Here is a 21,311-nt window from a genome sequence, read left to right as displayed (position 1 = left end):
CATAATTTTCTTAACTCTATCCCTTTCGAAAACTCGTTTTGAAAGTGACACGCTCATGACATCGTCGTAGTATTTTATGTATAATACTAATAATAATAATGCAACTTAATAATAATACTAAGATTAATAATAATCTTAATAATAATAATAATAATAATAATAATAATAATAATAATAATAATAATAACAATAATAATAATAATAATAATAATAATAATAATAATAATTTATATATATGTTGAGAGAGAGTCGAGAGATAGTTGTGGGGAATCAATCAGAAACAGAAATCGAGCGAATTTATACTACTTTGCCTGTCCCAGCCCTCCATGCGATCGCATGGTTTTTGGGCATCATGGCCATGCGATCGCATGGCCCTCTGATCAAGCTCACACTCGTTTGACGTTTTACTTGTCGACATATTATTTAATTATAAATATAATATAATTAATTATATATTATATTAAATTCACGTGCATAGTGGACTTGAAATTTTCTTTCCGATGACTCGTACGTTGTCACCCGAGTAATGTCCCGGTTCCGGTTTTTCGAACGTCCTTTCTACGCTGAGAAAACTTGTACTTTACATTTCGTGAGTCGTACCTTTATCAAAAATTAAACTTAATCATTGATAAACTATGTCACTCGAAGTGTAGCTTTAATCAATTAAGTGTTTTGGTTATTTGCTTCTATAAAGCATCGTCTCGTAGTACATACATATATATATATATATATATACACCTTTTCATTTTAAAATAGCGTTTCACTGTAGAAAAGTTTTTTTTACTGTAGTAAATAGTGATTTTCGAAAACACTGTAGCTTTTCGGGTATTGTAGAAATTCGAAAATACTGTAGCAAATTAGTGTTTTACTGGTTCATCTTAAACGTTTTAGTTAACTTATCTAAATATCAATCGAATCAATAATCGAATGTTACTAACGTTTACTAAATAACTTGAAATCATATATATATATATATATATATATATATATATATATATATATATATATATATATATATATATATATATATATATATATATATATATATATATATATTGTTCGTGAATCTTCGAGAACAGCCAAAGAATAATTGATTACATGAATATAGTTCCAAAACTTTCGTGACTTAACATTACAGACTTTGCTTATCGTGTCGAAAACATTAAATCATTTAAAGATAAAGTTTAAATTTGGTCAAAAATTTCCGGGTTGTCACAGATAACATAATTAAAGTTTTCTTATAATACATAATAAAGAATAAAGATAAAAATTTAATTACATATAGAATCAGAATCATAATTTAAATATTTAATTTACATATAATAATGGCTCATATTTTTACAAGAATTTTTTAATGTAGACTCATAATCATAATAACTAAATTAAATAATCATTAGAAGATATGTAATTTTAAATCTTAATAAGTTAATTATATAATATAATAATAGAGTAAATAATTAAATTAGTAACCGCACGAAGATAATAAAATACAGCCCATAGTTTAATTCGAGAAAAACTATACACATACCTTAAACAAATTAGCAAATAAATAATACGAATCAAATAAGGTAACAAATATATAAGATAATAATAATAATAGAATAAATAAATTACACCACACGAATAAACACATTATATACATACGAGTATAAATATTCCACTCACCTTATCGTCTTGAAGTGAGAGTAATCTAGCACGCTTTTGTCGTCAATGTAATTTCACTTATTACATCATTATCACAATCAAAAGCTTTTCTATTTGGACTATTAAACTCACGACCCGCCCAAATAGACCCAAAGTGTAAAATACACTTCTTTGCACTTATAACGATACCTAAAGGTCCAAAAACATCGAGACTAGCTCCCGCGTTCTCGAAATGTCTAATTACACCACTTTTGACACTTAAACGCATTTTAGCCCGATTTACACACCAAACAAATTTTGACACCCAAATGGGTCAAATTCAAGATTTCACTGGTTACACACACAAAACCCATTTTTATCTAGTAAATCTTTAACGTTAACATTAGCAAGATCACAAACGCATATACTTGAACTTTTAAGCACAAATCGTCATTAATTAGGTTCTTACACTTTAACCCAAACCATAAACCTCAAATCTTGCACAAATTAGGGTTTAACACAGCCAAGTCTCAAATTAAACAACACTAAACATAAATGAACTCTAAAAACGAGTTTGAGACTTACCACACCAACAAGGGATATGCTAGGAAGCAAGAACACCAAGACTTGAGCTCGATCTAGCAAAAACCCACTTGAAAACCTATAATTTCACCTTTCTCTCTCTAATCTCTCTCTAGAAATTAATGAAGGTGAAGATAAGGTTGGTAGAGTGATGAATGAACTCTATCCACCAAATCTGGCCATAAATGACCTAGAAACCGTCCCCTAGCAAAATTACCCATTTGCCCTTATTTTGTTTTAACCTAAAAATAAGGAATCTGTTCCAGTCGCTTTGCGCGGCGCGCAACTACCCGGTGCGCCGCGCCGTAAGGCATAAAACTAAATTGCCAGCTTTTTAACATGCTACAACCCCACACTCGCTTATGTACACATACTATAACACTCATGTACACCACTTATATACATATTATGTACATTAATGATTCGGGTCTTACAACTCTCCCCCATGTACACTCAGAATCTTTACTACGATGCCATTGAACTTTAAAAGTTCTTTCTTCTTTATTTCTCAACATTTTCATTTTTTCATCGAGTATAGCAATTGGCTCTTCAACATACTCTAACTTATTATTTAGCTCAATCTCATCTAATAGCATCCATGTCGAATCATCCGTAAGACACTTTCGAAGACGGGAAACATGAAATGTATTATGGATCCCCACAAGTTCGTCGGGTAATTCCAAACGATACGCGACTTCACCAACACGAGCTAAAATTTTAAATGGCCCAATAAACCGAGGAGCAAGCTTTCCCCGTTTTCGAAACCGAATAATACCCTTCCATGGAGAAACTTTGAGCATCATTTTATCTCCCTCTTGGAACTCAATCGGTCGCCTACTCTTATCCGCATACGACTTTTGTCTATCTTGAGCCGCTTTCAAACGAGCTCGAATCATCTCTATCTTACTATTAGTTTCTAGAACCAAGTCGGAACTCCCGACCTCTCTTTGTCCCACTTCGCCCCAACAAATCGAGGTTCTACACCTTCTAACATATAACATCTCATAAGGTGGCATCTCGATACTAGAATGATAACCATTGTTCTACGAAAATCCAACTAACGGTAAATGTTCGTCCCAACTACTACCACAATCAATTACATACGCCCTTAACATATCTTCTAAGGTTTGATTCGTACGTTCAGTTTGACCATCCGTTTGAGAATAATATGCCGTACTCTTATTCAACCTCGTTCCCATATTTTCATGGAAATTCTTCCAAAACCGAGACGTGAAAGCGTGTCCCGATCCGACACAACAGACGCGGGAATGCCATGTCTCGATATCACTTATTTAATAAACATTTTCGTTAGTGCCTCCGATGTAATCGCTTCTTTAATCGGAAGAAACATGACACTTTTTGTCAATCTATCAACGATCACCCATATAGTATCAAATTGGGTTCTCGCCGTTTTTGGCAACTTTGTAATAAAGTCCATAGTAATATGCTCCCATTTCCACATCGGGATTTCTAACGGTTGCAATTTACCATACGGTTTTTGGTGTTCGGCTTTCACTTGCAAACACGTGACACATTGTTCAACATACTTTACAATGTCACGTTTATTGCCAGGCCGCCAATACTCTTTCTTCAAATCAAGATACATTTTAGTCGCCCCCGGATGAATATAATATCTAGACTTATGTGCTTCATCAAGTAGCACTTGTCGGTATCCATCCGATTTCGGCACCCACACTCTACCTTGAAAAGATAATAATTCATGAGGACCTAACACTATCGATTGCGTTTGGCCTTGGATTCTTTCTTCAAGTTTATTGGTAAGAAACTCTTCAAGTTGTAACTCACCAAGCTTATCAAGGAAATCATTGGTAATAACCATCCTTAGGGATTCTACACGCAATCCCGAACCCTTTCTACTTAGTGCATCCGCAACGACATTCGCTTTGCCCGGATGATAAAGAATTTCACAATCATAATCTTTTAAAAGGTCTAACCACCGACGTTGACGATTGTTCAAATCACGTTGATGAAAGAAATATTTCAAACTCTTGTGATCCGTATAAATCGTAATCTTAACGCCATAATGATAGTAAATTTTCAAAGCATGAACTACTGCCGCCAACTCTAAATCATGAGTCGGGTATTTATCTTCATGCGTTTTCAATTGCCTCGAAGCATAGGCAATAACTAATAATTTTGCCTCGTTGCACTAAAACACAACCGAGACTGTCAATCGACGCATCACAATACACCCCCATGTCTTCGATCCCGTCCGATAATACTAACACCGGAGCTTCACATAAACTCTTCTTCAACGATTGGAAAGCAACCTCATGTTCACTTCCCCACACAAACTTCACATTCTTCCTTGTTAACTTAGTCAACGGAGAAGCCACTTTAGAAAAGTCTTGAATAAATCGAAGGTAATAACCGGCCAATCCGAGAAAGCTTCGAATTTCCGTAGGAGTAGTCAGTTGTTCCCAACTTTCTATCGCTTCAATTTTACTCGGATCAACTTGTATGCCATCTTTGTTCACAATATGACCAAGGAATTGAACTTCCCTTAGCCAAAATTCACACTTCGAGAACTTAGCATACAACTTCTCCTTTCGCAACATCTTCAACACTTCCTTCAAATGACGTTCGTGTTCAACCATACTCTTCGTATGAACGAGTATGTCATCAATAAACACGATCACCGATTCATCTAACATAGGTTGGCAGACACGATTCATAAGGTCCATAAATGCCGCGGGAGCATTTGTAAGACCAAAGGGCATCACTACAAATTCAAAGTGCCCATATTTGTTACCACTAAGGTATTATTCGAGTGGTATACGAGGGGATGGTCTGTTTGTCCTCAACGAGGATGCGCAAATTCGATTTCAAAGACCGAAATCTAATTGGAACTGCCATCAATTAGTTTTTCGGAGGGAATTTTCTCAACTTTCAACCGTACTAACATGGTTGTTGGGATTTGAGTTTCCTCCAACTCCAAACGCGTATGTGAGTGGCATACGATCGCGAATGTTGTTAAGTCGTTAAAAAATACTAGTATATATTTGTCTAAGTGATGTCGATACCGTCGTTAAAAAATACTAGTATATATTTGTCTTTCTTTTGTCAAAAAAAGAAAAGAAAAAAAGATCATACGATTAATTTACCTTTGGAGTAACTCCACTGTAAAAGTAAAAAAGATTGAAGGAGCATAGAGATGAATTTGTGTGTGTGTTTTTGTGTAAAGTGGGGATCACTGTTTTTCTATTTTCATGAAACTGACACATAATTTGCAGCCTTTTGACCATCATTCTAACGCCAAAACCATTACTGCTTCAAATCAACACAACATTTTTTATATCTTATTCTTTCATTTACATTTTACGCATCCTTTTTCTGTTTCTTCAAATTTATTTATTTTTTTTATTGTCAAAAAGAACGAAAACTTTATAGCAAATCTTAGTCTCGAAAAGAGACAAGAAAACAAAGATACAAAGGGATAGCGCGAACGAGGATCGAAACCAAAATCACAACCCTACAAAGACCTCGACCTAATGTTAACTAAAATCAAACCACGCCGTGAACCTACCAAACGAAAATTACATCCGAAGAAACCGATACACAAAAAACCATCTAAGTAAAGGTAGAACAAAACAAACACACGAACATAATCCACTAAAATTGTGAATTAAAAATTGGTGTAGTACAAGCTCTCCATGCACATTGAGTGAATATATGCATATATCAAAAGATGTCTATATCATTAGCCATAACTTTTTCGTATAGAATTGTCCATATCCGAAATGAAACACACCTTTCTCGATGTTTAATTTTTTTTTTATTGCTTAATTTCGTTGTGGTTTTGTTTTGATTCATTCATCGATGATAAAATTTAATTCCAATTGTTTCTTCTTAAAAAAACCCCTTTCTTTTTGCATTCTCACATACCGATCACATGATGTCCTTTCACATCATATTGTTGTAAACAGTAACAGAGCCATTCTCATTGGTCAATTACTCGTACTTTCCATTGTCTTTGAACAACAACAATAATAGTACAAGTCCATATAGGCTAAAACACCCACGGTACTACATTACCCATTTAACCAACTTCTTCAAAGATCTACTAGGGAATCATTTGCCCAAATTTAACTAATATAAATAAAATCCTAATTAATCTCCACATCAAGTACTTAATAAAAACATCACAATTCGTATGCTTCTAAATTTGCCCAAATGAATGAGCAAAATATGCCAATGTCCCAACAAAAGGTGCATTTGTGTAAGTAGCCGGTTCCGCCTGCGAATAATCCGACCGTTCATCGGTGTACTGATCATGCAAGTCGGGCCCACCAACAATCGCCCCAACAAGTACATTGGGGTTTGGTGTCTCGGAATGCATAAACGCGAAACCAGCCCCACAATCTATTTTTGCGGGGTGTGTAGAGACCGACGGCATTGATGCCCCCCTATGGTGGATCCTTTGTGGGTATCGTGGACCGTATCCAACCATAAACGACATCTTTAACGGATTGTCACCAAGTATGTAGTCGACTTGCTTCTTGGCTATGGTTCGTAAGTGCCTAGGGGTCACGATCATGCCACCGCAGTTCACAACCTTGTGGGATTTTGTCAAGTACTTGGCATATGTTACCAATAAAAATGTTGTAGATGTCACATATTGCAAGTTACTATCAGGCATCTTGAACAAAAGTCCTCCTATGTCAACAAATTAAACTTTAGTAACAAGACCAAATACAAAAGTTACTAGTACAATACTTTTTAGTAAGCTTTAAACTTAAAGGATGTGACCTAAAGCAAAATTACTTTTTACTGAGTACTATTAAATATGGGAATTAACTTGTACACAACCAAATTTTATTCATATACAACCAAACATGTTTTATCAAATTTTATTCATATACAACCAAACATGTTTTATGATGTGTACAGTAAACACTTTAAAGTTGATTGATTATGTATGGATAAAAGTTGGTTGTATACAAATCATCATCCATTAATTATATACATTTTCTGGTTACTGTTATAACTAATTTCTCAAAATTCTTCTTCATGAGTATCAAACATAACTATTATGTAAGGATCTACTCATGACACCTTTCCCACATTGTGTTGGGGGTAAAGGGGAGGGGGGTTTTACTTGGCCGTGCCCTTGGATCGGTTCAAGGTTTCCTCCCGGGCAGCGATATGGGGCGGGTTAATATCACGGGTGGTTAAGTCCCCCTCGGGTGATCCCAAATTCGCTGTTCTAAAAAAAATAAAAAATAATAATAATAATAAACATAGAAATAGAACCTGGGGTATATTGGGTTTGAGAAAAAGGGGCCCCTGGAACAAGTGAGCAAATGAAGCTATCTGCATGACCCTTATAATCATGGAGAGACTGAACCTTTTGGAGAAGAAATGCCTAAATTAAATTAAACAAAATCACATTAAAAATTATAAAAAGAATATACAACTTTTTACTAAGTACCAAGAAAATGCAAGTTTAGATTTAGCTTAATTACTTTTGATAAAAGAATCCTAGCACCAACATGCTTATTATCCCAACTAAATGTATTATCACTTTCATCAGCACCAAGTGATTGGCCCTTTGACTGTATGTAACTTAAATACATTGGGCTTCTTGTAGCTTTTTGTAACCATGCAGCTCCCCACAACAATTCATCCTTCACATAATTTTATTTTTTACAATTAACACCCCTTCAGTTTTAAACAGAGTAAATAATAAATAATAGAAATACACAAATTATTGTAGCCAGTTTAATTACCTGAAATCCAGAATAAGAACAATAAAATGGGCACACATAATTTTTAAGCCCATCACTGTAAGAACCTCTATACTTGTCAGCAAATGCAAATACCTGTTTATAAACAATAAATAGCATAATTCTTTTTCCTTTATTTTGAAGTGTTAAACATTTAGAGTAATCTTTAGATATAACAATTAATTAATAATTAATTATTACCCTAATGGCTCTTCTAAGTAGGATTTTGGAGTAGATAGGATCTGATTTCCTAAACACCAAAGATGCAGAAGCAAGAGCAGCAGCTGTTTCAGCAGCAACATCAGTTCCAGGGTTATTTTTGTCAATTTTCAAAACTGTTCTTTGTGTATCCATGTCTTCTGGTCTTTCCCAACAAGCATGGTCTTTGTTTGCATCACCAACCTTCATAACATACCAAAACAGGACAATCAGTCAAAATAATGAAAAGTAAACAAATATCATAGTATAGCATTGGTAAAAAAAAAACAAATATTGTTTTCAAAAGTTAACACAAGGCCACTCCAAGAAGTATTAAAATTTGGAATTGTACTATAAACCATAAATAAAATTATGCATTTATGAAAAATTCCAACCAAAACGTATGGAAAATTAGAAAATTACATAAATAACCTTACAATTTGGAGTTACAGAGTTACTGATAGCTCAAAAAATGGTTATTATAACCACCTTTATTAAAAATTAAAGCTTTTCTCGAAAATATTCTAACCAAACAATTAAAAAGATTTTCTTTACAAATATTCTACAACCACTTGAAAGATATAAGGTTTGCAAATATGACAAAGATAGACTAGTGGTTAAGTGCATTTTCTTCCTTTTTAGTACTCATGCAACAAAATCTTTAATATTTGCACGGCATAAATGAAACCAATCTTATTACTTATGTTACGTACACATATATCTATATTCATAACTCATAAGGGTATAAATTTAAATATCATTTTTATGTAAAAGAAAATTCACCTGAACATAAATAGTGTCGGGTTGTTTCGTAGCTTTAAGAAGATAATCAGTTGCCCAACGAATCGCTGTTTTAGCATTTCCTAACTCACTTTTCATCATCCCTCCAAATTCAAGCACACTCCATGACAACATTGTAGTAGTAAACGCCATAGGAAACCCAAATTTAATATTATCACCAGCATCATAGTACCCACCTACTAAATCTACCTGCATTATCAAAAGGAAACATGCATTATACACAAAAAAAAAAAAAAAAACCCACTTCATATATACAATCCTTATCCATAAAATTGAAATAAAATGGTTACTTTCTTGTTTGCCCGTTAGAAAGACCCGAGTTTTAACTATATTCTACTTGCATTGTACAAAAAAGAAACACACACGATTCTCCAAACAAAGACCCGTTTTAAAAATACAATCTTTATCAATAAACATTAAATAAAAATGTTTACTTTAATGTTTGACATGTCAGAAAGACATTAGTTTTAAACTTAATTCTACTTCCATAGTGAAAATTTAATCATACATTATAAACAATACAAAAACCCTATATCAAATATACAATCTTTATCAATAAACACGAAATATAAATGTTTACTTTCATGTTTGACCCGTCAGAAAGACCGGAGTTTTTTCTCCAATTCATTCTTTGGTTTGGTGGAAGTTTCCCGGATCTTTGGCCTTCAAAGAAGAGAATGGATTTTGTGAGGGCGTCATGGTAGTTGTGGGTGGTGGGGTGACGGTGGCGGACGGCGGCGGAAGTGGTGGTTAGAATGAGGAAAAGGTTGAGGAAAATGGTGGTGGTGGTAATGGCCATTAATTTGGTGTGTTGAAGGGAAGTGAAGTGTAAAAGGTGTAGAAATATGGAAGGTTTTTTGCCTCTTAAATAAAGGAAACAAAGATGTCTTAGTTACTTTGTTTCCTTACAAGTTACAACAATGATTTAGGCACTATGTTTGTGATTAAAACGTTTGTTAGTTATTACTAGTACTAATTATTTTCTGTTATTTTGAAAAAAATGCACACACTGTACCTTCTTTTGACTGGTACGGAGTAGTATATAGAGTAGTACTATTAGACCATTTTCTCATTTGTCATGCTTTAAGGTGATTTGAGACCCTTTTTTTCTTGTTAAGAATACGTTTCATAACATTGAATGATTTAGCGCTAAATCATTAATAATCTGAATAATTCAAAAGTTCTGAATGAAGTTGCTTCTAAATGACAATAACATGTTTGATAACCATTTTTAACGTACAATGTGAATGATGAAAGATTATCTAATTAATCTTTGACACGAATAAAAATTATGAAATACTGGTAGTTGTTTAAAGTGTTATTGATATACTAATTTAAAGAGAATGTTACGTAAAATTTAGGTGCTTAATGGTTAAGAGAGAATTCTAGCTCTGAATATACTTCAGCACTGAATGTTGAATCACTCAGAATCGTCCGTCATTTATATGTCAAAAACAAACGCGTAGAATGTTGAATGATTCAGCATTCAACGTCCAATCATTCAATTAAGAAGTAAACCAACACATCCTAAGAATCGTGAAACTGAACACATTTTGAAATTTAACTTTGAAGTCAAAAGTAAGAAAGTAGTTCAGTGTCTACATTGTTGATTAATATTTAATTTATGTTCATTTCTTTATTATTATTTAATATATTGTAAATAACAAAAATAATTTAATAATAAAATAACATAGAAATTCCTTTAATAAACCAATACAATGCTTTATAAAAAATGGTTATTAAACTAAAAAAACAATTAACTAAATTAAAAAGTACATAGACAACTAAATTTGATGATTATCCCAATTATGTTCAATCAAATCCGATCGTATGTCTTCATGAAAATCCATATCACATAAGACTTTCGACCTTCTTCTATATGTTTCACACCACTCAATCCAAGTTGTTTGCATATTAAAAATTGGTTCATAAGTTCAATCATTTTTGAAAATGTTATAACCGTTATCTCCAACAATTATATTGTGTAAGATGATGCATGTATACATTAGTCGTTGCATAGCATTGATGTTGTAAGCCTTTGCCGATTGTGGTAGTATACGTCTACGCCCTTGTATAATACCAAAAGTCCTCTCAATATCCTTGCATGCTCCTACTTGGTTCTTCGTAAAGTAAGTTCGTTTTTCATCATTTACACTTGAAAACGCCTTAACAAATGATGACCATCAGGGATAAATTTCGTCAACTATATAATATCCTTTATTGTACTCAACACCGTGTAACAACCCAAACCAACCCTCGACCAAACCACGCGAAAATACAAAATAAAAATAAAAAATTCCTGTACAGCATGCCCGCGCGGCGCGCCAGGTAGGGGCGCGGCGCGCCAAAGTGGTCTGTCCGGAAAGTTTTAAAATGCGAAAAAGATCGGCTAGTTCCCGACATTTTTAGACGACACGCTTTTAACCATACATTCAAATATGTAAAACTATCACGATTCAAACATAAAAATGATGTTTTACAAGTGGGGCCCACATCGGCCGTTTTACGAGTTTAATACAATTTACGAGTTTCGACCACCAAAAAGTTTAAGTTCCAAACTACACAATGAGCATGGCGTTTGGGATTAAACTACCCAACTATCGGTCAAACTCCAAGAGCTACTAAAGCCAAAAGCGTCCCCTAGCATCAAGCGGGATCTCTAGTCCAAAACGATGCCCTTACCCTTGTCCAAAACCGAACCTATAAAATGGTAAACAACGAGAGGGTAAGCAAAGCTTAGTGAATGCAATAATTATACGAATATATATATAATTATACCTACTTGCATACACTTACACACCAAACCGCAAACACGCTAGCATACACATTTTGCTTATCGTCACAATAGCAAGCTATAAATCTCCAATACCACAAGCTAGCATAACAACCGCATATGAATATAACTCGAATAATATAATATGCTTACAACACAAATAACCATGGTTAACCAATAGTACAAGGGAACGTCGCTCGCGAAAACGCCATCGGTGTTCACAACATCCGTTAGGGCACTTAACACCTCGCACCACTAACCCCTAGGGTGGCACCTTAACACCTCGGCACATCACCCCGAGTGGCATCTTAACACCTCGATGCATCACTCATTATTTTACGGAGTGGTGTCTTAACACCTCGACACTACACTCCTAGGTGGCATCTTAACACCTCGATGCTACACCCGAGTGGCATCTTAACACCTCGGTGCTACACTCTTCACGTGAAACATGGTGTCTTAGCACCTCGACACTACCCGTTTCACGCTACAACAAATAGATACATTATATACATACGCATATAATTATTCCACTCACCTCAAAGTCTTGTGAAAAGATACCCGAGCTTGCAAGACCTCAAAGTAACGTACCTTTCATATTATACACATCATCGAACGCAAACTCAAGTCGGTCAACCAAACCCTTTCACCATTCTAAGCCATTTTGACCCAATGGTGCAATTTCAACCCATTTGCACCCTTAACCCTAAATTGGGTCAACACACACCAAAACCCTAATCATTCGTCAAGATGGGTTTAAAACACATTTAGGTCACAAGGCTAACTCGTTTTCATAATTGCTAGGCCACTTAGGTCATTAAAGACTCATTTGACCCATTTCAAGGTCAACACACCCATTTGGGTCATCCATACCCAATAACACCCATTTACATATTATTAAAGTGTTCTAGCACTAACTAACTAAATTTAAGACTCAAAAGTCCAATTAACACATTCAAACCCTAGGTTAGTGATCAATGAGCCTTCATAACCCATATTCACCCAAAATACTAACAAAATGGGTCTTTGGTTCATCACTAGCCCAAACCCTAACCCTTAAAGCAATTAAAGTAAGAAATTGGGTTTTATAACTTACCAACACAATCACCACGTAGCTATCGACTAGATGAACGACTTTATAACTTGCACCGAGACCCGATTCAACCTCTTTCACCCTTTAATGGAGCTTTCTCTCTCAAGGATTGCACTCTCTCTCTAGAGTTTAATTGGAGAAGATGAGGTTGTTGTGGGAGTAGTAAATGAGCTCCCCAAAACTGATCTAGGGTATTAAATTCGGCCCCAAAGTGAAATTACACAATTGCCCTCAAAATATCTATTTTAAAAAGAAGAAAGGAATCTGTCGCAGACAGATGGCGCGGCGCGCCACCTAGCCGCGCGGCGCGCGACCTCCCAGTTCAGCATCTTTTCTCTTTTTAATTATGTGCAACCAAAACCCCAAAACTTGAGTAACTTATATACACACATGTACACTACAATTTTTCGGGTCTTACAACTCTCCCCCACTTATTCGGATTGCGTCCTCGCAATCCAAGCCGCATGACACGAAGGAAGATAAACCAACACGAACTCTTCGGGCTCCCAAGTGAACTCGGAACCTTTACTTCGTCGCCATTGAACCTTAAAGGTCCTCACCTCTTTATTCCTCAACATTTTCACCTTCTCGTCAAGGATAGCAATCGGTTCTTTGACATATTCTAACTTGTTGTTTAGCTCGATCTCGTCTAAAGGCATCCATGAGGAATCATCCGCAAGACACTTACGGAGGTGGGAAACATGAAATGTATTATGGATCCCCGCAAGCTCTTCGGGTAATTCTAATCGATATGCAACTTCACCAACACGAGCTAAAACCTTGAACGGTCCAATAAACCGAGGAGCTAACTTTCCCCGTTTTCGAAATCGAATAATACCCTTCCATCGCGAAACCTTAAGCATCACCATATCGCCTTCTTGGAACTCAATCAATCGCCTACGTCTATCGGCATACGACTTTTGCCTATCTTGAGCCTTCTTCAAATGTTCCCGAATCAAATCGATCTTGCTATTAGTCTCTAAAACCAAATCGGTACTCCCGATCTCTCTTTGACCCACTTCTCCCCAACAAACGGGAGTTCGACACCTACGCCCATAAAGCATTTCGTAAGGTGGCATCCCGATACTAGTATGATAACTATTATTGTACGAGAATTCCACCAAAGGCAAATGCTCATCCCAACTACCACCGAAGTCAATGATGCACGCTCGTAGCATATCTTCCAAAGTTTGATTCGTACGTTCGGTTTGACCGTCCGTTTGAGGATGATACGCCGTGCTCAACTTCAATTGCGTACCCATATCTTCATGAAACTTTTCCCAAAACCGAGATGTAAAACGGGTATCTCGATCTGAAATAATAGATATAGGAACTCCATGTCGCGAGACCACTTCCTTGATAAACAACTTAGCCAAGGTCTTCGACGATATCGCTTCTTTAATGGGAAGAAACAAAGCGTTTTTTGTCAATCGGTCAACCATAACCCAAATCGAATCGAATTGGGTTCTCGCCGTTTTAGGTAACTTTGTAATGAAATCCATGGTAATGTGCTCCCATTTCCATTTCGGGATTTCTAACGGTTGCAACTTACCATACGGCTTTTGGTGTTCGGCTTTTACTTGTAAACACGTGACACATTACTCAACATACTTCACAACATCACGTTTCATGCCCGGCCACCTATAATCTTTCTTCAAGTCATGATACATTTTTGTCGCGCCCGGATGAATGGAATATTTTGACTTATGTGCTTCATCAAGTAGCACCCGTCGGTAATCACCCATCTTAGGCACCCACACCCTTCCTTGAAAAGACAACAAACCACGCGGGCCCATATTAATGAACTCCGATTGGCCCACGATTCGTTCCACATGCTTATTTTGAACGTAAGCCTCTATTTGAATCTGGCCAAGCTTCTCAAGAAAATCGTTGGAAATAATCAAACGTAACGACCCCACTTTTATCGCCGGATGTTGACTCTTTCGACTCAACGCATCCGCGACAACATTCGCCTTACCCGGATGATAAAGTATTTCACAATCGTAGTCTTTCACCACATCCATCCACCTACGTTGGCGATAATTCAAATCTCGTTGATTAAAGAGATGTTTCAAACTCTTATGATCCGAATAAATCGTACACTTGACACCATACAAGTAATGGCGCCAAATTTTCAACGCATGCACTACCGCCGCCAACTCAAGATCATGAGTCAGATATCTCGTTTCGTGTTCCTTTAATTGTCGAGAGGCATAAGCGATGACTTTACCTCTTTGTATTAGAACACACCCGAGCCCATTTAGCGAAGCATCACAATAAACCGTCATATCTTCCACACCTTCCGGTAATACTAACACCGGAGCTTGACACAACTTCTCTTTTAACAATTGAAAAGCAATTTCTTGTTCGTTCTCCCAATTAAACTTAGCATTCTTCCTCGTCAACTTCGTTAATGGAGAAGCAATCTTAGAAAAGTCTTGGATAAACCGACGATAATAACCGGCCAATCCGAGAAAACTTCGGATTTCCGTAGGCGTAGTCGGTCGTCCCCAACTCTTCACCGTCTCTATCTTCCCCGGATCTACTTGAATACCGTCTTTGTTCACAATATGACCAAGGAATTGGACTTCCCTTAGTCAAAATTCACATTTGGAGAACTTAGCATACAACTTCTCCTTTCGTAAAGTATTCAATACTTCAAGCAAATGACGTTCATGTTCGTTCATACTTTTCGAGTAGACTAGTATGTCGTCAATAAACACAATAACTGACTTGTCCAACATAGGTTGGCACACCCGGTTCATAAGATCCATGAATGCCGCCGGTGCATTCGTAAGACCAAAAGGCATAACCACGAATTCAAAATGCCCATAACGTGTTCGAAAGGCCGTTTTCTCGATGTCTTCCTCACGGACCCGCATTTGGTGATAGCCGGACCGTAGGTCGATCTTTGAGAAATACGTCGCACCTTGGAGTTGGTCAAACAAATCGTCAATCCGAGGCAATGGATAACGATTCTTGATCGTCACTTTATTCAACTCACGGTAATCAATGCACATACGCATACTACCATCTTTCTTCTTCACAAATAACACCGGAGCACCCCATGGCGAAGCACTCGGTCGGATAAAACCCTTCTCAAGCAACTCTTGGGTTTGATTTAACAACTCTTTCATTTCCGTCGGCACTAAACGGTAAGGAGTTTTAGCAATGGGGGTAGCCCCCGGAACCAACTTAATGCGAAATTCAACTTGTCTTTCCGCCGGAACACCCGGTAATTCATCCGGAAAAATGTCTTTAAATTCACTAACAACCGGAATTTCACGAATAGGTGGTGGCTCATTACGAGTATCAACAACATGAGCAAGGAAAGCCAAGCCACCACTAACAACAAAACGACGTGCCCTTGAAAAAGTGCATATCGGCACCGGTCTCCTTCGCTTATCACCATGAATAATTAACTCTCCCCCACTTAGGGTCTTCACACGAATAAACTTATCATGGCATGAAATATCGGCTCTATAACAATCGAGCCAATCCATACCAACGACAATATCAAAGTCGCCCAAGGTCATTGGAATAAGATCAATTTTAAAGGTTTCGGCACCAAAAACAACATCACAATTTTCACACACATCAACCACTAGCACCGTCTTGCCGTCCGCTATTTCGACTTCTATCGGACGACTTAACTTAGCTAACGGTCTATTAAGTTTAGGCACAAATTTAGGAGACACAAACGACAAATTTGCACCGCTATCGAAAAGAATCCTTGCCGAATTAGAATTAACCATGTAAGTACCTGAGACAACTTCGTGCGATTGTTTGGCTTCATCATTGGTCATCAAATAGTTGCGACCCCTAGCCGTACCCGCCGCCCTCTCTAACCGCTTCACATTGTCGTTTCGCAAGTCGGGACACTCCGGCTTCTTATGCCCTTCTTTGCCACAATTAAAACAAGTGACTTTGTTTCCGGAAGGTGGTTTCGGACACTCACGAGCCATATGACCCGGTTGCCCACAATTGTAGCACGTATAAGAAAACCCACCGGTAGTGCCCTTCTTTGCACTATTGACACTTTCGGCCCCCCTCTTGCTCTTGCTCTTCTTGCTTGAGGCGTTAGAGTAACTAAAACCTTCAAACTTTCTTTTGGAAAACATGAAATCACTCTTTCTTGGAACCTCCGGCTCAAAACCCCGAGCCAACTCGAACAATTCATCAAAAGACTTAGCCATACCCCGACTAATCTTCCCCTTGTACTCATCATTCAAAGTACGGTAGAAATCCTTCATGAGCTTATGATCATCACCAACATATTCCGGGCAAAAACGAGTCTTTTCTAAGAATGTGGACTTGAGGGTAACCAAATCCATGGAACCTTGTTGCAAATGGTGTAACTCATCCCGGATTCTATCGAGGTCGGAAGAAGTTCGGTATTCTTTGAAAAATTCTTTCTTGAACTCTTCCCAAGTCAAGCCCATACATTGTTCTTCGCCATATAAGTTGATCTTATCATCCCACCACAACTTAGCTTCCTCCCGCAACATGCTTGAACCAAACCTTGTTTTCTTCTCAGGAGGGCATTCCGCGGTACGGAAAGCTCCCTCGATATCGGAGACCCAACATGTACTCTTCAAAGGATCTCGCACCCCATTAAACATCGGGGGTTGAGTGTCCTTGAAATTCTTATAATGGAAGTCCCGCCTTCCCTCACCTCCTTCACCGCGAGGATAAATGTTTCTAGCATCAAGGGCCTCTTCGATAGTGGCCTTCATTCGTTCATTTATCAAATCGGTCACTTGCCCATCGACCGAATCTTGGAAGACTTTTCGGACGTCCGTAAGAAAATCCGCTTTTAACTTTTTAAAGATGACCTCAACCTTGGCCGAAAACTCGGCGTCCTCACTTGTACTTCCGTTATCATGATCGGGTCCGTTTCTCGTCTTCATTCTATAAAACGAAGTAGGTTAAGCAGCGAAACAAAAGGACATAACACGTATGTATATACATATACACCACACTACCCCATCTTGCTCAACAATCGTCGTACATTGCTTGTTCGACACGATTTGCGCCCGTAACAATGGTAGCTAATCATTTTTACGCGAGCACGTCGCATTAACTTGCTAGTACAACGTCCATCTCGCTCGATGCTCGCTAAACATACATAACAAATAGCGCACGATTAGTTTACATAAACCTATGCACAAACCAATCCCGATCCGACCCAAAGTCCTACAAGTCCCGCATAGCGCACACACAAAAAGTCTAAGTCTAGGCGCCTATCTCAAGTCACCTAAATCCCTTAGACCATGCTCTGATACCACTTGTAACAACCCAAACCAACCCTCGACCAAACCACGCGAAAATACAAAATAAAAAAAAAAATTCCTGTGCAGCATGCCCGCGCGGCGCGCCAGGTAGGGGCGCGGCGCGCCAAAGTGGTCTGTCCGGAAAGTTTTAAAATGCGAAAAAGATCGGCTAGTTCCCGACATTTTTAGACGACACGCTTTTAACCATACATTCAAATATGTAAAACTATCACGATTCAAACATAAAAATGATGTTTTACAAGTGGGGCTCACATCGGCCGTTTTACGAGTTTAATACAATTTACGAGTTTCGACCACCAAAAAGTTTAAGTTCCAAACTACACAATGAGCATGGTGTTTGGGATTAAACTACTCAACCATCGGTCAAACTCCAAGAGCTACTAAAGCCAAAAGCGTCCCCTAGCATCAAGCGGGATCTCTAGTCCAAAACGATGCCCTTACCCTTGTCCAAAACCGAACCTATAAAATGGTAAACAACGAGAGGGTAAGTAAAGCTTAGTGAATGCAATAATTATACGAATACATATATAATTATACCTACTTGCATACACTTACACACCAAACCGCAAACACGCTAGCATACACATTTAGCTTATCGTCACAATAGCAAGCTATAAATCTCCAATACCACAAGCTAGCATAACAACCGCATATGAATATAACTCGAATAATATAATATGCTTACAACACAAATAACCATGGTTAACCAATAGTACAAGGGAACGGCGCTCGCGAAAACGCCATCGGTGTTCACAACATCCGTTAGGGCACTTAACACCTCGCACCACTAACCCCTAGGGTGGCACCTTAACACCTCGGCACATCACCCCGAGTGGCATCTTAACACCTCGATGCATCACTCATTATTTTACGGAGTGGTGTCTTAACACCTCGACACTACACTCCTAGGTGGCATCTTAACACCTCGATGCTACACCCGAGTGACATCTTAACACCTCGATGCTACACTCTTCACGTGAAACATGGTGTCTTAGCACCTCGACACTACCCGTTTCACGCTACAACAAATAGATACATTATATACATACGCATATAATTATTCCACTCACCTCAAAGTCTTGTGAAAAGATACCCGAGCTTGCAAGACCTCAAAGTAACGTACCTATCATATTATACACATCATCAAACGCAAACTCAAGTCGGTCAACCAAACCCTTTCACCATTCTAAGCCATTTTGACCCAATGGTGCAATTTCAACCCATTTGCACCCTTAACCCTAAATTGGGTCAACACACACCAAAACCCTAATCATTCGTCAAGATGGGTTTAAAACACATTTAGATCACAAGGCTAACTCGTTTTCATAATTGCTAGGCCACTTAGGTCATTAAAGACTCATTTGACCCATTTCAAGGTCAACACACCCATTTGGGTCATCCATACCCAATAACACCCATTTACATATTATTAAACTGTTCTAGCGCTAACTAACTAAATTTAAGACTCAAAAGTCCAATTAACACATTCAAACCCTAGGTTAGTCATCAATGAGCCTTCATAACCCATATTTACCCAAAATCCCCAAAATACTAACAAAATGGGTCTTTGGTTCATCACTAGCCCAAACCCTAACCCTTAAAGCAATTAAAGTAAGAAATTGGGTTTTATAACTTACCAACACAATCACCACGTAGCTATCGACTAGATGAACGACTTTATAACTTGCACCGAGACCCGATTCAGCCTCTTTCACCCTTTAATGGAGCTTTCTCTCTCAAGGATTGCACTCTCTCTCTAGAGTTTAATTGGAGAAGATGAGGTTGTTGTGGGAGTAGTAAATGAGCTCCCCAAAACTGATCTAGGGTATTAAATTCGGCCCCAAAGTGAAATTACACAATTGCCCTCAAAATATCTATTTTAAAAAGAAGAAAGGAATCTGTCGCAGACAGATGGCGCGACGCGCCACCTAGCCGCGCGGCGCGCGACCTCCCAGTTCAGCATCTTTTCTCTTTTTAATTATGTGCAACCAAAACCCCAAAACTTGAGTAACTTATATACACACATGTACACTACAATTTTTCGGGTCTTACACACCGTTTACAAGAAAATGTATGTCTTTCATTTGCTCACTATGCAAAGATTTGAATACTTTACTAATGTTCAACAAATTCAATTCCTTTTCTGATCCCGTAACCCCCAAAGAAAGAATGTCAAATCCAGTTGTCATATGAGGCTACGGTTTCAAGCATAATAGTTGGAAAATAAAATTGGCATTTCCATGCAACGGGACATTTTCCCCATTCTCAGTGCATACAATCTATGTTGATGAAGCACTACCGAAAAACCATGAAAATTGCTCATGAGCCTCATACAATCGTAACATATCATCTTTTGTAGGCTTTCACATATAATCACATATGTATTAATCAATAATACACTTTAAGAAATTTATTTGTTATTCACGACATGTTCATTCCGACATTTGCAAATACTCATCAAAAAGATCCAGTATATATGTCAATTGACGTAGCACTGTAGTAATTTTTAAACGTTGACTAATACTCAATTCGCCATGTACATCAACTCTTTCACGAAAATACCTAAAATAATTTGGTAGTGGTTGTGTTGAGTAATTGAGAATTTATCTCATAATCATTATAAATACGTTTAATCTCATCCGAAACGCCTTTTGATGTTTTCATCGTGATATTTGCAATCTTCAAGATAATAATCACTGACAAGACGTATGTGTGCAAGTTCATATTCATGTTTTATGTAATCCACATACAAATCCCCTATTATGATTATCATTAGTTAATGGCTTTTAAACGCGAATTGTTATGAATAGATTTATTTGGGGTTGACCGCCCTCGCCTGGGTTGGTCCCGCTAACATGTCAACGGGTGCATAATTATTTGAGTCGTAACACTTTAGATTTTAGTATGTTACTTTGGGTAAACGTACTTACAGTTAAGTTTCGATAATTGGGTGCTCATGACGTTGAATGTTTTTATAAACTGTACAATCCTTGTGGTCCACTTTCGGTTTTTATAAATGATCTCACCAAATTTATGTTGACATATTTTAGCATTTGTTTTCAGGTCCGTAAGGTATACGCTTTTGAAATTCTGGCCACGCTAAAGATTAATCGCATCTTAGAAGTTACAACACTTAGCTTACCGATGCTTGCATACATGAATTTCTATTTTTTGTTAAAACTTGTTGTACTGACTTGGGA

The 21,311-nt window shown here is 37.4% G+C and overlaps 1 protein-coding gene across 2 annotated transcripts; it reads right to left on the bottom strand.

Moving 5' to 3' along the window:
- Positions 1–6,385: 6,385 nt before the first annotated feature.
- Positions 6,386–19,138, bottom strand: LOC139899413 (endoglucanase 17-like). 2 transcript variants are annotated; one of them, XM_071882242.1, is made up of 9 exons: positions 19,130–19,138; positions 17,515–17,532; positions 9,532–9,654; positions 8,934–9,140; positions 8,154–8,354; positions 7,956–8,048; positions 7,692–7,853; positions 7,480–7,591; positions 6,386–6,882 (listed from the first exon to the last, which is right to left on the bottom strand). In XM_071882242.1, the coding sequence occupies exons 3-9, from the start codon at positions 9,577–9,579 to the stop codon at positions 6,386–6,388; spliced, it is 1,320 nt and encodes a 439-aa protein (XP_071738343.1). In that variant the 5' UTR covers positions 9,580–9,654; positions 17,515–17,532; positions 19,130–19,138. The 2 variants fall into 2 exon arrangements, with proteins under 2 accessions (XP_071738343.1, XP_071738342.1); XM_071882241.1 differs by lacking the exons at positions 17,515–17,532; positions 19,130–19,138 and having other exon boundaries at positions 9,532–9,750.
- Between the last annotated feature and the right edge of the window lie 2,173 nt (positions 19,139–21,311).

This window comes from Rutidosis leptorrhynchoides, chromosome 3, assembly GCF_046630445.1.
Source record: "Rutidosis leptorrhynchoides isolate AG116_Rl617_1_P2 chromosome 3, CSIRO_AGI_Rlap_v1, whole genome shotgun sequence".
Lineage (NCBI taxonomy): Eukaryota > Viridiplantae > Streptophyta > Magnoliopsida > Asterales > Asteraceae > Rutidosis > Rutidosis leptorrhynchoides.
The sequence above is the reverse complement of the archived record's forward strand: the minus strand, read 5'-3'. Positions and strand labels throughout refer to the sequence as shown.

Excerpts from the sequence above, each read along its gene's own strand:
- LOC139899413 (XM_071882241.1), bottom strand. The coding sequence starts at position 9,750 with ATGGCCATTACCACCACCACCATTTTCCTCAACCTTTTCCTCATTCTA. Across the intron at positions 7,854-7,955 it reads GTTCTTATTCTGGATTTCAG|GATGAATTGTTGTGGGGAGC; the intron begins GTAATTAAACTG and ends AATTATGTGAAG. Across the intron at positions 7,592-7,691 it reads CTAGGATTCTTTTATCAAAA|GCATTTCTTCTCCAAAAGGT; the intron begins GTAATTAAGCTA and ends AATTTAATTTAG.